Below are 16,575 nucleotides of genomic sequence, written 5' to 3'. Positions count from 1 at the left end.
TCTTTCTCCTTTCACTCTTTGAGAATCTGAATTCTGAAACCATTTTTTCTGTAATTTATGAAAGTTTTGAGCTTTAGATCTTTCATTGTATCAGTTGCTTTTTTGGCAGGTAATGTCTTCTTTTTCTTTGCATATTTTTCTTGATTTGCTTAGTTTTGTTGAGCTTTGAACTTGTTGTTAGTAGTTTTGGACACCCTTTTGCTTAATTAGTGGTATTCTTGAGTTAATTTTCTAATTTGCATTGATTTTTAAGCTATACATGTTTTTTTTTTATTTGCTAGTTTTGTTGAGCTTTGAACTTTTTGTTTGTAGTTTTGGACACCCTTTTGCTTAATTTTAGTGGGTCATTTGAGTTTAACCTCCTTTGCATTGATTTCTAAGCTACACATTTTCTTGATTTGCTAGTTTTGTTGAGCTTTGAACTTTTTGTTCAGAGTTTTGGACACCCTTTTGCTTAATCTTAGTGGGTTTTTTGAGGTTAACCTTCTTTGCATTGATTTCTAAGCTACATATTTTCTTGATTTGCTAGTTTTGTTGAGCTTTGAACTATTTGTTTGTAGTTTTGGACACCCTTTTGCTCAATTTTAGTTAGTCTCTGGAGTTAAGCTTCTAATTTGCATTGATTTCTAAGCTACTACCTTTTTTTCTTGCATTATTTTGTTGTTGTGTGACTTTATGTGCTTTTGGATTTGTACTGATACTTGCAAGTTTTACCCTTTTTGTGTTCTCCTTATGGGAAAGTAATTTGTACTTGCAAAAGTTTTTGCCTTTAGTTCTTTTGGACTTTCATTTGGCTAATTGTTTTTCTTGTTGTTCTCTTCATTTTCCTAGCATTTTCTTTCTTTTTCTTCCAGGATGGGGGTCAGCTAGGTGAGTGGTTTGCATTTTTGGGTTTCAAGTTGTTTTTGTTTCCATTTTCTCTTTGCAGAAATGGTGGAAGTTGAAAACTAAATCCCATATTGAACTGTTTTTCTTGAAAGTTGTAATCTTGTTCTTATTCTGAGCATTTTGCTGTATTTCAATTGAAATGGATCTATGCCATTGAACTGAATGTATATTTATAGCTGAGTTAGACTTCTAAGGACCATTTTTAACAATTGATTAAGCAATAGGGTGTTAACACTGCCTAAGAGTTCATTGAGAAATATAATACTCTGCAAGTATTTAACGACAGTACATTTCTGTAGATCTGTTTATCATAAAGAGATTCGTCGTTCCTGACCCTGACCCTGCTTTTGAGAGGAATGTGACAATGAAAGGAGATCTGGGATTGTGAAAAAGATTTCACAGCACCATAAATGGATCTATGTGGAATCTTTGGTCTCAAAATTTTGGCCAATAGTTACTGAGATCTTAGCAACTTGGGTTCTTTAGAGATATTCCTGAGTAATTATATCCGAGTTTCTATAATTTTGTTCCCTAAATGAAATGCTTGATAGTCATCCATCTTCTTATCCTCATGCTTTGTACCTCTTATGTGTATTTATTCCAAGCATTTTATGTGACAATGATTCTGATGTTTTAAGGAATACACAGTAGTTGGTACTTTACTTATTTCATAATAGCATTTAATTGTCATTACAGGTTGAATGGTAGATAGCAACATGATTGGGTTCAAATTAGAAATTTGGATTATATGTGACCTATGAAGCTCATGTATGGTTGTAAAGGTGGTTGTCAGTTGAATGATGGTTGTATTTAGACCTCCAAAATTAATCATTTTACCTTCTGATTGCTGATTGCTGAGTGTCTGGTGATTTGTCCGACCAGTTCTAAGTGATGGGTTCATATTCTGGTAGTTGTGAAATTATTGAGGTGAAAGATGAGCTGGTGATGTTCCAACGTTCTGAAAGGTCAGGACAAGTACGAGAATCAGGCAGAAAACAGAAGCCTCCTTTGGTTAGAAAAGGACCTAATAAATTCTTAGAAGATGATATTAATCATCTTTTTGCATCCATCGATCTAAGATCATCAAAAAGTCTGGATTTGTCAGATCATGTGAGAAGAGATGCCTCAAAAAGGCCGATGAGGGGCGGTGGATCTCATTCTCCAGGAATTGGGTTTTCAGAGCCAGTCTCTCTGAAGCAGGCCTTACGGGGTTTATGCATTTCACAGGCGGCAGAAATGGCGGCAATGAAGCGGCTATCCAAGCCACCGGGTTCTCCAAGCATTACAGAAGCTGGAAGGATTACAAGCTCTTACAGGTTTGCAGATCCAAGCGAATCTGGTTTCATTCACACAGAGAGACTAGTACAAGATGAAAGCACTTCAGGAACACTCGACAAAGTGCCCCATTACCGCCAAGAACTGTATGTTAAATCAGCAAACCATAGTCCCCATTCTTCTCCACGACTTGTCATTAAGCCATCCATCTCAATGCGCCAAAATAACAGAATAGTGCCGGCAGAAAGCACGTCTAACTCTTCTCAGAGGCCGCCTCAGTACATTGGAGATCCAAAGCTACAGTCACGAGGTCAAAGTACCCTTTGTTCTCCTAAATGTGTTAGTAAACAGACTATTAAGAGTGCGGAGTCCGTTGCCAAGCAAAATGAGAGAATATTTCTGGAAGAAAATGTCCCGAACTATGGTAAAAAGGTCTCTCAACAGCTTACACAAGCAAAGGTGAGGTTACCAAACCAAAACACTTCACGTTCGCCTAGACTTGTTGATAAGCCAGTTATTGTGTCTGCTGAGTCAACTGTGCGGCGAAAAGAGAGGACAATGCCAGCAGTAAGCACATCAAGCACTTCACAAAAGATGCCTCGATACCCCGAAGAACCCAAGATGAAGTTACCAGACCAAAGTGTCCTGTCTTCTCCTAGATCGGTTGAAGTACCAATTATTCAGAGTTTTAACTCCCCTCACCTGAAAAAGGAGAATGCATCTGTGTCGAATCTTCATGAGATTAAATCACTACGAACTGTGTCAATTGAGGAAGAAGTCCAAACTTCAGTTGCATCCTCATCATCATTTACCTCTAATAATGATGTTTTGGGGTCTGGACCAAAAAATTTGCAGCATAATTCCAATAGAAGTGCGGTTGCATCATTTAGAATAGCAAACAAAAAAGCTCCTAAGCTGAGACGGAAAGCCATATTGCAAAATGTCTCTTCATCTACTGCCACGAGAAGCAACAAGGAGAGCAAATCAAACAAAAACACCACTCAGACTGCAAAGCCAGCAGTCAAGCACAAGACCCTTGTCAAGAAGAAAGCGAAACCAGAAGCAACAGCAACATCCGGCACTTTTAATCTGACCTATGAAGTAAATGGTCCAATGGAATCACCTAAGCAACTTATCTGTCAGCAATGTCAGTGTGCTCTCAAGAATGTAGGAAATGAGTCTGGTAAGGGACCTACAATTCAAGGTTCTGGATGTACAGCCGCTGAAGCAAGTGAAAATAGCAATAACTGTCATGCTACTAAACCAGGCTTCGCCAATAACTGCCATGATGACAGGGTTACCCCTGTCTTGAAATTCAACAAGGCATCAAAATCTAGAGAGCCAGGGGACTTTTCACAGAGCTCAAAGAGTAGTATTGGTGATTACAGTTGTAGCACAACCATCAGTGACGAGAGCAATCTAAGTGGGTCTAGTACTGGGAATAGGCCACACATGTCTAAAGACGGCAGGTGGGAGGCTATCAATCAGGTGAGGAAACATCACGGGTTCTTGGGGTTAAATCATTTCAATTTATTGAAGAAGCTTGGTTGTGGAGACATTGGCACAGTGTATCTTGCTGAGCTGCTGGAAACTAATTGCTTCTTTGCAATAAAAGTTATGGATAATGAATTTTTGGCAAGAAGGAAAAAGTTGCCAAGGGCCCAAACTGAAAGAGAGATTTTGAGAATGCTAGATCACCCTTTTCTACCTACGCTCTATGCGCAGTTTACATCGGACAACTTATCATGCTTAGTTATGGAGTTTTGTCCAGGTGGTGATTTGCATGTCCTCAGGCAGAAGCAGCCTTGCAGAAATTTTCCTGAACCAGCAGCACGGTATGATATACTCCAATTTAATAAATTATACTCAAAATTACAACAATGAAGCTTTGGTAGGAAAAATCTGCATTTCAGCATAAACATAATGCATCTCTGTTCTCTTTTGATTTGTGTTCGGGGGTGGTAGAATGTATAAACTAGTCTGAAATTGTTACTGGAATAAATGGATTTTGTCTATACATTGGTGATTTTTTCTATTTCTATTTACAAAGAGCTAATCTAAACCAACACCACTTGATTGATCTAATGTTTAGACCCATTAAATTTTAGTAACCCATCTCCCCACCCACCCCAAAAAAAGGAATGAAGAGGAGAAGAATGCCACCTTTGTCGTGGCTTTGATATAGAGTTTGACGCAGACTTGTTAATAAGTTTGTTAACTTAAGACATTAAATCTAGTATACCCACCACCATAAGCTTAAGTGGTCTAGTATGCGCCGCCTATTATTATGTTGTCAAGTAGCTTGATGTGGTGGGAGGTTTTGAATTGCTTTAGAATACAGTGGGTCATGCTGATTGCTGAGTACAACAGAGGCACTGAATAACTGAGCTTCAGAAGAAAAGAAGACCCAGGGCATGGGATGTACCCCACTAGCTCTCATATAAGTATTATTATGGAGGGACCGGAATAGGAGAGCTTTTGAAAGGTTAACAATGATTTTCTACATTCGAGGAGTACCCTCATGTCTCTAGTTTCTTTTTGTGCACCCATGAGCTCCTTGGTCGCACACACGTTTGGATGACATTTTGTAGATAATCATCTTTTGGTCTAGGTTTCTCTACTTTTTGGTATACTACTTCTATATGGGGATTTCTCCAACAGGAATATAATTATTTACCTTAAAAAAGAAAACTTAATTGGTTTTAGCCTTACAATGTCTTGAGGCTTATTGACAAGGCAAATTCTTTAATTTGCTGGCTCGCTTCTTTGGTTAGATATGTCTTCCTCTGTTCCTCCTAACTCAACTCAACCCCAAACCAAAAAAGGAGAAAGGGATAAGGTAGAAATTGAATTCTGCATTTCCTCCAAAATAAGAAAAAAGATCAAAAAGGAAGAACTGAAGATTGAGAGTTCATTTGATTGGAAAATGTTTTGTGGTTGTCTTAGATGTGGATAATTAGTTTATCTGTTGTGGGAACACAGTTAATTGTTTAATCTAGTGTTGCTGTGCCAAAATATAAAATCTAAATTTTGCATAAGTTAGATCTAATAACTTTGTGGTGAGGCTATATTAATTTGACATGGGCCTGGTGGTCAATGGCGTGGGTTGAGAACCATGAGGTCTCTAGTTCAATCCCAGCAGAGACTAAAATAATTGTGTGATATCTTCTTATTTGTCCTAACCTTGGTGGACAAAGGTACTGGTGTTGGTGGGAGGTGGTAGGCATCCATGGAATTAGTCGAGGTGTATGAAAGTTGGCCCCGACACCACGGTTATAAAAAAATAAAAGAAAAAGAGAGAGAACTTTGAACTATTGTTATAAAAATTGTCTTCGTCATGACGCTATCCTCGCTATCTTTAAACAGGGTTGAAGGATTTTTGACAGCATCAGTTCTAGTAGGGATAACCGAGTCATTGTCTTATTTATCTGGCTTCCACATTCCTATATTTAGTGATTAGTGAGTACTTTCTAACTCATGGTAATTGCAGGTTTTATGTGGCTGAAGTCCTCCTTGCTCTGGAGTATCTGCATATGCTTGGAGTTGTATATCGGGATTTGAAACCCGAAAACATACTGGTCCGGGAAGATGGTCACATCATGCTTACAGATTTTGACCTCTCACTCAGATGTTCAGTTAATGCCACTCTTCTAAAATCATCTTCATTGGGGGTTGAAGCTCCCAGGATTTCTGGTCCATGCGCGGGCTCTAATTGTATTGATCCATTTTGTTCTGGACCGTCCTGTCAAGTTTCTTGCTTTAGCCCCAGAATTTTACCTGCCACCGCACGAGCAAGAAGGCTGAAAGCAGAAGCTGCAGCCTTTAACAGATCATTGCCTCAGCTTGTGGTAGAGCCAACAGAAGCACGGTCCAACTCATTTGTTGGTACACATGAATATTTGGCTCCCGAGATCATTAAAGGTGAGGGCCATGGGAGTGCTGTTGATTGGTGGACTTTAGGTGTTTTTCTTTACGAGCTTCTATATGGGAAGACACCATTTAAAGGTTCTGGAAATGAAGAAACTTTGGCCAATGTGGTCATGCAGAACCTCAGATTTCCCGATAGCCCGCTTGTCAGTCTTCAGGCAAGGGATCTAATCAGAAGACTTCTTGTGAAGGAGCCTGAGAATCGATTGGGAACAGAAACAGGGGCTGCTGAGATTAAACGACACCCCTTCTTCGATGGTATGAACTGGGCATTGATAAGGTGTGCCATTCCACCTGAAGTACCTGATCTTTGTGACATTGGATTTACAAAACTAGCTTATAAGGAGAAGAGCAACATGTTTTTAGAGTATAGTTCAAAAGAGCATTCAGAATTTGAGTTGTTCTAGTAAATCTCTATACCACTCTGGTTAGGATGTACCCTCTGCATCCACTCCTTGTAATTATGTGATATAAAATGCTGAGAACATGGGAATTTTTCATCTACATCACAAGAATCAAAGTTACATAACATCCATCTATGCAATTACCACTTTATTTCCCATGAAAAATGATTTATTTAACCTTTTTATCTCTTTCAAGAGGATCAATAGTATTTGAGCCTTCAACCTACCGGTGGATGGTGGAGGTGCTCAGCCTGACTTGTGTCGATTTAGCTAATTTAGCTAAATCTTGGCGGATACCGTTACGATGATTGAAAAGATCTAATTTTGTTGTTTTGTGCTATATGCCTATATCCATAACTAGTAAACCTGTTCCCATTTCGCGCTATGGTAAAAGGTATGTATAAACTTGTAGTAATCTAAAAATATATTTTGTTCAAAAAGATAATACAAACTATAACTACACAAGTCTATCCTTAATTTTGAAAACTAAACCAAATCTACAATTAAATTTTAAACAATGTGAAATAACATAATAAGAAGAAAGCTAAAAACAAAAGTTCAAATAACTAATTTGTACGTATAGTTCAATAAAAACTTTATATAAAATTCATGGTAAACTTTAAATGACAGACTACTTACAAGTAATTAAAATAACAGAAGATCTTAAAGAACTTTAACTGATATAAAACTGTCGTGTAATTTAATTTGTAAAAGTATATCTGGATATTCATTCACAACAACTTACATATATAGTAATTAAAAGAAATTGCATAAGAAATTGTTGCTGCCAATTATCTTTAATAGCAATTGAAATTGTTGCTGAAAACCTTAATGAAATGTCTAAGCGTTTTGAGCTAAATTTGAGTCAAGAAAATTCGTGTTTCTCTTTAACGAAAGAGGGATAAAGAACAAAAGTCAAGAAAATTCGTGTTTCTCTTTAACGAAAGAGGGATAAAGAACAAAAGTCAAGAAAATTCGTGTTTCTCTTTAACGAAAGAGGGATAAAGAACAAAAGTCAAGAAAATTCGTGTTTCTCTTTGTTCTTTCACCCTTTTTGTAATGCTCACTTAAGTATATATTTAATACTATTTTTACAGATGTAATTACAAAGGATACAATATCTTTACATAATTATTATTAGAAAGAAAGTATTTCAATATAAACCAATAAAATTCTATTAAAAAATTGATATTCGAATTATTGATACTTATAAAAAATTGGCCTACATAAATCTTTATAAATTGATTTTTTTTTTTTTTTTTAATATTCGAATACTCGAAATATTTATATCTGCTTTAGTCTTACAATTCAAAGAAATTAAATTTTAAATTCAAGTAATTTATCACATATCATATATTATTAGTAAAATTATCCGCGCTTCGCGCGGGAATTTAACTTCACGGAATTTATGAAATAATACTTAAAACCTATCAGTCATTAAAACTTAAACACTATATTATCTTACATACAAGATTACGTAGTAACAAACATTAATAATGTAAAGGAAAATTAAAATTATTACATCTTATCATTTATCCTTAATAACATAATCATAAATTAATGACTGTAAAAATACATACCATGATCTGCAATATAAGCAACGGTGTCAGTGACTCACTCAATAGAAGCAAAGTACACAAATATTTAATTGTGAAGAAGAAGAGGAGGAGGTTCAGAATTTTCGTTGTTTTAAAATGAGAGGAAATCCCTCTATTTATAGACAACAAAGGATAGTGTGAACAAATGTTTATTGTGCCTTATTAGAAAGGTTAAAACTATTTGGAAAAGTTGCAACCCTTCGGAAAGGTCACAACCTTTCATAAAAGTCACAACTTTTCATAAAAGCCGCAACAACTTTTCATAAAAGTCGCAACTCTTCATTAAAGTCACAATTTTTCATAAAAGTCGCAACTCTTCATTAAAGTCACAACTTTTCATAAAAGTCACAACTTTTCATAAAAGTCACAACTTTTTATGAAAGGGGAAAACTAGTTTTGGAAATAAATAAATTAAAAGGTAATTCTGGTTTGTGGTGGAAGCTCCAAAGTGAAAAGTTGAATTACCATTTTGCCTCTCTACTAAATTAAAAATTTGATTAAATATAAATATTTTAATTACATAATGGTAGAATTTGAAATTCTTAAGCCTTTAAATAATTAAATTATCACTTTCTTGATAAATGAGTACATTGATATTGCTTTTAATCGTAATCATAAATCTCATAATGGAAGAATTTGAAAAGTTATGATATGGAAAGTCATTCATCACTTTAATGTAGAAATCAATTTTAGAATTAAAATTTGAGTTTAAAGGGTCATTTCTTAATGCTATTTAAGAACCAACTTACAAAGATGGAAGCTCACAATAGGAAATCGAATTAGGAAAATTGCACAATTCAACATAAGAAGATAAGAGAGTTAGAAGTTGCAAGTGAAGATAACCAAAAAAATGCTGAAAATTGGTAATCAAGAAGAAAAAATAGTAGCGAAAAAAAAGAGAGAAAATTTAATACATTTGTAGTATTAAACAGTGAACAATCTTATGTTGATATGTTGATATGTTGTCTCTAACAATAACAAAGTTTTCTTTTCATAGCATGAGGACTTTCTTTGCAATATCCTCAACTTTTCGTTCTTGCTTTCTTTCTCCATTATAGAATTTTTCTTCCATGAAGCATTTAGAATTGTATGAATGTTGGACTTGTATAGATATCAATTTAAGGTATACATAGAAATTTTCTTATTGTGCATTTAAATGAGAAACATTAATCATTTTTGTTATTCATTTTTGCACATACTAATATATCATATGTTTGAACCTAATAACTTAAAAATGTAACTCATTATTTTAGTTACCAAACTAAATTTTGCAGGTTCATCAAATGTCTAATCAATTTGACATACAATAAAGAAGTTATTTGAATTCACCTATTTTAAATTATATATTTTTTACTAGCTTGTGATACGGATTAAAATGTGATTTTGACAGTAATTCATATCTTTCGCATGGACTATTCTTACTAAAAGTGGGAAGCTCCAAAGATGAAAAGTTGGATTACCATTTTACCCCTAAACTAAATTAAACATCTAATTAATTAAATAATATTATTTTAATTATTTTTTTATTTGTAAGTTATTTATTAGAAAGGGAATGTGGAAGAACAAAAGCCAATTAGGATTTCTAGAATTTTAAATAAGTACATGAATCAAGGTTTTCCCCTTTTTTTCTAATTAATTAAATAATATTATTTTAATTATTTTTTGACTTGTAAGTTATTTATTAGAAAGGAAATGTGGAAGAACAAGAGTCAATTAGGATTTTTAGAATTTTAAATAAGTACATGAATCAAGTCTTTCCCTCTTTTAATCTTAAATTAAAGAATATGAAGAGTTGTAGCTAAATCAATATATACCACTACCAAATACAAATTTGTCATCTCTGTTGCACTTTAATTATTTCCTTCTAATTAAGTTTCCTTAGTCATAATTTGAATTACTTAATTGTATTCTACTTAATGAGAAGGAGAGTTTCATCTTCTACTAATTAATGTTAAAACATTTTATCTTCCTGAAATGTATAACTATTAATTTAATTTCAAGAGAGACATTTTAAGGAAGTTAATCATAAGGTAGTGTGCCTCTATGTTTGTTTTTGCTACTTTATTTTGTCTTTTAAAGCAAATATAAAATTTATATATCGAAATTATAATAAGGGGATGACTAAATACAAAAGAGTTTCTTCTTATGAGTTAACTATACACTATAAACATTTATCATTTTACTTTTCATATTTTTGTTGTAACTCAAACACAATTTTAAAAGAAAATATGTGATTTTTAATAATTCATATTCATCGTTATGGAGTACACGTGCAACGCACGTGCCCAAAGTAGGAAGCTTTAAAATTCAAAATTGGATTCCAATTTTGCCCCTACACTAAATTATAATATTATAAATCATTTAATTAATCATTAAATAATAAAACATGTATCATATTACAAGTGGAAAGACCTTAAATGAAAAGTTACATTATAATCAATCATAATATCATACATTTACATTTTTTTTCACCATTTTTATAAATATTTACTGCCTTAATGACTTAATAAAATCCTCACACCATAAATGTTGAAGTAAATTCCACTAGCAATATCTCTAAGAGAAAAGGTCAAATGACTACTTAATACCACATATAATACTAATGCAATTGGTTTGCATTTAAGCACAATATAATTAAGAGTTTTTTTTTTCTTTTGCATTATCTTTTTCAGGTAGACAAATGTGTAAATTATTATAGGTAGACAAATATATCTCAAATCTAGTATAGAAATTGTGTGGAATGTTCTATAAAAACATTTTAAAGAAATATTGTATTCTTTTACATCATAGAGAAACATGTATGCATGTTTACTAGTGTCAAAACTACCTTAAGTTATATTTTAACTTTACAAATATTAAATCAATTTTGAATGTAAGTGTAACAACATTAAAATATAAGATTAATATTCATTATCCTTAGAAACTTGTATTTTTCGATATACTTTAATATTTATTTTTATTGTCTAACATATCAGTTGAAATTGTATATAAGATTTTGACACAAACTAATAGAAATATACGTGCAACACACGCAACCAAAACTAGTAATTTCAATATGTTAACAACCTAAAAGTAAAGGACAAAAAGGTAATAACAAAGCACAAACCCTAAACTCCAAATCTGTATGTTTTCGGGTTTCAAATCCCGATATACAACTCCAAGCACATGCAAATACTCCAGTGCAAGGAAGATTTCAGTCACATAAAACCTGCAATTACCATGAGTTTGAAAGTACTAACTAATCACTAAATATAGGAATGTGGAAGCCAGATAAATAAGACAATGACTCAGTTATCCCTACTAGAATTGATCTGTTAATAATCCTTCAACCTGTTTAAAGATAGCGTCACGACGAAGATAACTTTTATAACAATAGTCCAAAGTTCTCTCTCTTTTACTTTTATTTTTTTATAACCGTGGTGTCAGGGGCAGCTTTCATGTACCTTGACTAATTCCATGGATACCTATCACCTCCCACCAACAACACTGGTACCTTTGTCCATCAAGGTTAGGACAAATGAGAAGATATCACCCAATTATTTTAGTCTCTGCTGGGATTGAACTAGAGACCTCAAGGTTCAATGTCAATGTTTTAGTATAGATTAGTAATAAGTACTATTAGTTATTGCTAGATCTAGTTTGAAAAGAAAAAAAATTGCTTGGATCGATTTACTCAGTTACTATGTTTCTCTTGATAAGCAGGAAAAGATGTCAACACCTCACAGAGAAGCCAATCTTAAGGGAAAAGACAATGAGAATGTGAATTACAAAGTGACAAATGAAACAAAAAGTAAAAGTGATGATTGGACTTGCGACATCTGTTCAAAGGGAGTTGAAAGATACAGTAAACATCGCTAAGAAAGGAAAAAGGTAAGCATTCAATTATTATAAAAGAGATCAAAATTATGATGAAAATCCTAATGAATTTCTTGCAGAAAATGGAGAAGAAGGATGCTGCTGCTGTCAAGGCAACTACCACCAAGGGTAAAACAAAAGTTTGAACACGATGCGAGAAAGGTCTGAAAGAAGTGTGGAAGGATAAACTGATTGAATAAGACAGAAGTCCTTCCTATTTTCTGTTGAAATTTTAAATTCTCAGGCATTAAATACCTTGCACTTTGCCCTATCAAATCTTATCAGTCTACAAAATATTCAAGGGTTGCCTGTTGACACTTATGGTAAAAATAATGAATCACTTAGGGCTGTTATATGTTTCACTGTTTGCTATGTTGTCCTCTCTCTTTGCTATAGTGCCTTGCTTCTTGTGATGCACTATCTCCCTGCTATGTTGGCTTGTTTCCTATGTTGCACTCCCTCCCTGCTTACCCTAATTTGTTGCATTCCCTCCCTGCTATGTTTATGAAAACAATAATGAACCAGTTGCACTGCACCACCGGTATTGTGTTAAGTTGCACTGTTTGTCAGGTTGAACTTACTGCTATGCACTTCCTGTTAGGCTGTGCTTCCTGTTAAGGGCTGTAATGTTGCACAATTTGCTATATATGTTGCACTCCATCATTTCTAAGTTGCACTCCCTCCCTTCTAATTTGTGTTGGAAAATTCAGTGCTCCGTATATCCCTTGCCTGAATTAAATTAAAGCCCAGGTATATTGAAAACAAACCTGTTGCACTGCCTGTATTGTGTTAGGTCTGAGGTTGCACTTCATGTTGGGGCTGTTATGTTGCCCTCTCTTTTATGTTATGTTGAATTTAGCCCTGCACTGCCTCTGTTGTGTTAGGTTGCACTATTTGTCAAGTTACACCTCATGTTATGCACTTCCAGTAAGGTTGTGCTTCCTGTTAGGGGCTGTTGTGTTGAGTTGTTTGCTAAGTTGCACTCCCTACCTTCTAAGTTGCATTCAGTGTCCTGCCTTCTAAGTTGCACTCCCTCCTTTCTAAGTTGCATTCAGTTCCCTGCCTGAATTGAATTAAAGCACAAGTATATTGTAAAAATAATGATCCTAAAGCACTGCCTGTGTTGTGTTAAGTTGCATTGTTTGTCAGGTTGCACTTCCCTTATTCAATTCTTGTTAGGTTGCACTTTCTGCAATGGACTGTTCTGTTCCACGGTTTGCGATGTTGCACTCCCTCCCATCTAAGTTGCACTCCCTCCCTGCTAAGTTGTGTTAGAAAATTCAGTGATATGCCTCCCCTGCCTGAATTGAATTAAATTATATAGAAAAACACACCTATTGCACTGCCTGTGTTGCATTAGGTTACACTTCCTGCCTGAATTGTCTATTGCCCTGCCTGAATTGAATTAAGAAAAGTTGGATTACCATTTTACTTAATCATCTAATTAATTAAATAATATTATTTTAATTATTTTTTTATTTGTAAGTTATTTATTAGAAAGGGAATGTGGAAGAACAAGAGCCAATTAGGATTTCTAGAATTTTAAATAAGTACATGAATCAAGGTTTTCCCCTTTTTTTCTAATTAATTAAATAATATTATTTTAATTGTTTTTTGACTTGTAAGTTATTTATTAGAAAGGGAATGTGGAAGAACAAGAGTCAATTAGGATTTCTAGAATTTTAAATAAGTACATGAATCAAGTCTTTCCCTCTTTTAATCTTAAATTAAAGAATATGAGGAGTTGTAGCTAAATCAATATATACCACTACCACATACAAATTTGTCATCTCTGTTGCACTTTAATTCTTTAGTTATTTCCTTCTAATTAAGTTTTCTTAGTCATAATTTGAATTACTTAATTGCATTCTACTTAATGAGAAGGAGAGTTTTATCTTCTACTAATTAATGTTAAAACATTTTATCTTCCTGAAATGTATAACTATTAATTTAATTTCAAGAGAGACATTTTAAGGAAGTTAATCATAAAGTAGTGTGCCTCTATGTTTGTTTTTGCTACTTTATTTTGTCTTTTAAAGCAAATATAAAATTTATATATCGAAATTATAATAAGGGGATGACTAAATACAAAAGAGTTTCTTCTTATGAGTTAACTATACACTATAAACATTTATCATTTTACTTTTCATATTTTTGTTGTAACTCAAACACAATTTTAAAAGAAAATATGTGATTTTTAATAATTCATATTCATCGTTATGGAGTACACGTGCAACGCACATGCCCAAAGTAGGAAGCTTTAAAATGCAAAATTGGATTTCAATTTTGCCCCTACACTAAATTATAATATTATAAATTATTTAATTAATCATTAAATAATAAAACATGTATCATATTACAAGTGGAAAGACCTTAAATGAAAAGTTACATTATCATCAATCATAATATCATACTTTTACATTTTTTTCACCATTTTTATAAATATTTACTGCCTTAATGACTTAATAAAATTCTCACACCATAAATGTTGCAGTAAATTCCACTAGCAATATCTCTAAGAGAAAAGGTCAAATAACCACTTAATACCACATATAATCTAATTCAATTGGTTTGCATTTAAACACAATTAGGAGTTTTTTTTTCTTTTGCATTATCTTTTTCAGGTAGACAAACGTGTAAATTATTATAAGTAGACAAATATATCTCAAATCTAATATAAAAATTGTGTGAAATGTTCTATAAAAAAATATTTTATTCTTTTACATCATAGAGAAACATGTATGCATGTTTAATACAAGTAACTATTATAAATAGTATCAAAACTACCTTAAGTTATTGAATTAAAGCCCAAGTATATTGAAAAATGAGTCTGTTGCACTGCCTGCTATTATGTTGCCCTCCCTTTCATGTTTTGTTAAAAAATCCAGTGCCCTGCACTGTCTGAATTGTATATTGCCCTGCCTGAATTGCATAAAAGCCTAAATATATTGCTCTGCATGAATTGAAATTTAAGCCTAAGTATATTGTAAAAATAATGAACCTGTTGCACTGCTTGTTTTGTGTTAGGTTGCACTCCCTGTTTGGCTTTGCTTCCTGTTAGGTTGCGTAAGTTAGGTTGTTGTTATGTTGCACTCCCTCACTTCTATGTTATGTTAAAAAATTTAGTGCCCTGCACTGCCTGAATTGAATTAAAGCCTAAGCTATTGCCCTGTCGGAATTGAATTAAAGCCTAAGTATATTGTCTTGCCTTAGTTGAATTAAAGCCTAAAAAGTATGTTATATGTTAGGTTGCACCTTGTTAGGCTGCAATTCTATTAAAGTCATAGTATCCGTAATTCAGTGCCAAAAGAGAAAGTAACAAGCTTTATAATTGAACATTTCGAAAAAAGAAGACATCAAATTCTTTAGAGTAGAAAAAACATTGTACATTTGAGAAATACTTTTGTGTTACTGTAACTCTTTGTTTTGGTTAAAATATTCTTTGGAATTCGTTTTTGTTCGTTTGAAATCATTCATGTTCGATTGAAATTCTTCATGTTCGATTGAAATTCGAAGATAAAATAAATAGTACTTTTTAGCTACTTTTACTTGTCTATTGTTCTAGAAATACTTTTCTACTTTTTCTTGTTGCTTTTGGTAAATAATAAAATTTTATAATAATGTGCTCAAATAGGTCAAAGAAAAGGAGTTGACAAGTTATTTGAATAAAAAACAAACTTATTGCCGCAATTCGAGTTCTAGTTTAAATAAATAGGGTAGTAGCAAGTCCATGATAAATTTTGGTCAGATTGTTGAATACTTATTTTCCGTGCCCATTGGTAAAAGCTGGCTCTAACCACCCGCGACATCTCCTCTTCCTCGCCTTATTTGATCACCTGGAGATAGCAGAATTGTTATTTTTTTCATTCAAGTACAATGTTGTGACAACGAGGTGTATCCCAATCCCAAAATTAAGGGGTTCCGAATGTTGGGGTTTATTTGTCCTGATTTCTTACCTTAAATAGGTTTTCCTTTTAGGAAAAAGTTTTAATAGTTTGACTATTCCTTTTCTTGTAGGAAAGGTTTTAGGACTCTATAAATATATATTTGTTCCTTCTAACTTAATCAACATTCACAATGTAGTCCTAGGGTTTTGAGAGTTTTGGTTATGGAGAAGAATTTGTGAACCTACTTGTATTCCGAGTGAATTGATTGAAGTTATTTCTCTCTATATTCATCTCCTTTGTGGATGTAGGTCGATTGACCGAACCACGTTAAATCTTTGTGTCTTTTGATATATTTCTCGTTTGTCTTCTTACTCATGGTCTTTTGAGGTTTGCTTTGTTAGCTTCCTCATTATACATGCTTATTTTCGGTCCTAACACTGAATTCAAAGTTCAAAAGCTAATTGGTTACTCATAAGTCATTGACATGTTTTTTTTTTTCCAATCTTATTATTAATTGTTGGGAAACCAATATTAATATCTCAAAAATACAATATTTATTCTTGAGAACGTTCAACTCATGCAGTAATCTGATATTTTTCAAATACAATATTGTCTACCTACTAGGAGATAATATTGGATATGAAGATCCAAGCTATGAGCATATTGTGGAGTTTTGAATCTAGTTACGTGAACACTGCTTTTGAAGCTATGGAAGAATGATAGCTCCTTTGATATATTCTC

At 33.3% G+C, this 16,575-nt stretch overlaps 1 protein-coding gene and 1 long non-coding RNA gene across 2 annotated transcripts in view; one reads left to right on the top strand and one right to left on the bottom strand.

Annotated features, from left to right (window-relative positions):
* Positions 1-1,581: 1,581 nt before the first annotated feature.
* The window catches only part of LOC125825387 (uncharacterized), a 29,168-nt gene continuing 14,174 nt past the window's right edge, over positions 1,582-16,575 (bottom strand). The window contains exon 2 of the long non-coding RNA XR_007442852.1: positions 1,582-1,704. This is a non-coding gene — a long non-coding RNA (uncharacterized LOC125825387). The remainder of the gene's footprint in view (positions 1,705-16,575) is intronic.
* On the top strand, positions 1,742-6,614 carry LOC125824900 (serine/threonine-protein kinase KIPK2-like). Its single transcript, XM_049504245.1, has 2 exons — positions 1,742-3,998; positions 5,654-6,614. Exons 1-2 carry the CDS (start codon positions 1,780-1,782, stop codon positions 6,495-6,497), a joined length of 3,063 nt encoding a protein of 1,020 aa, XP_049360202.1. The 5' UTR covers positions 1,742-1,779; the 3' UTR covers positions 6,498-6,614.

This window comes from Solanum verrucosum, unplaced genomic scaffold (assembly GCF_900185275.1).
Source record: "Solanum verrucosum unplaced genomic scaffold, falcon-dt-bn FXZP01000125.1, whole genome shotgun sequence".
Taxonomy (NCBI): domain Eukaryota; kingdom Viridiplantae; phylum Streptophyta; class Magnoliopsida; order Solanales; family Solanaceae; genus Solanum; species Solanum verrucosum.
The sequence above is the reverse complement of the archived record's forward strand: the minus strand, read 5'-3'. Positions and strand labels throughout refer to the sequence as shown.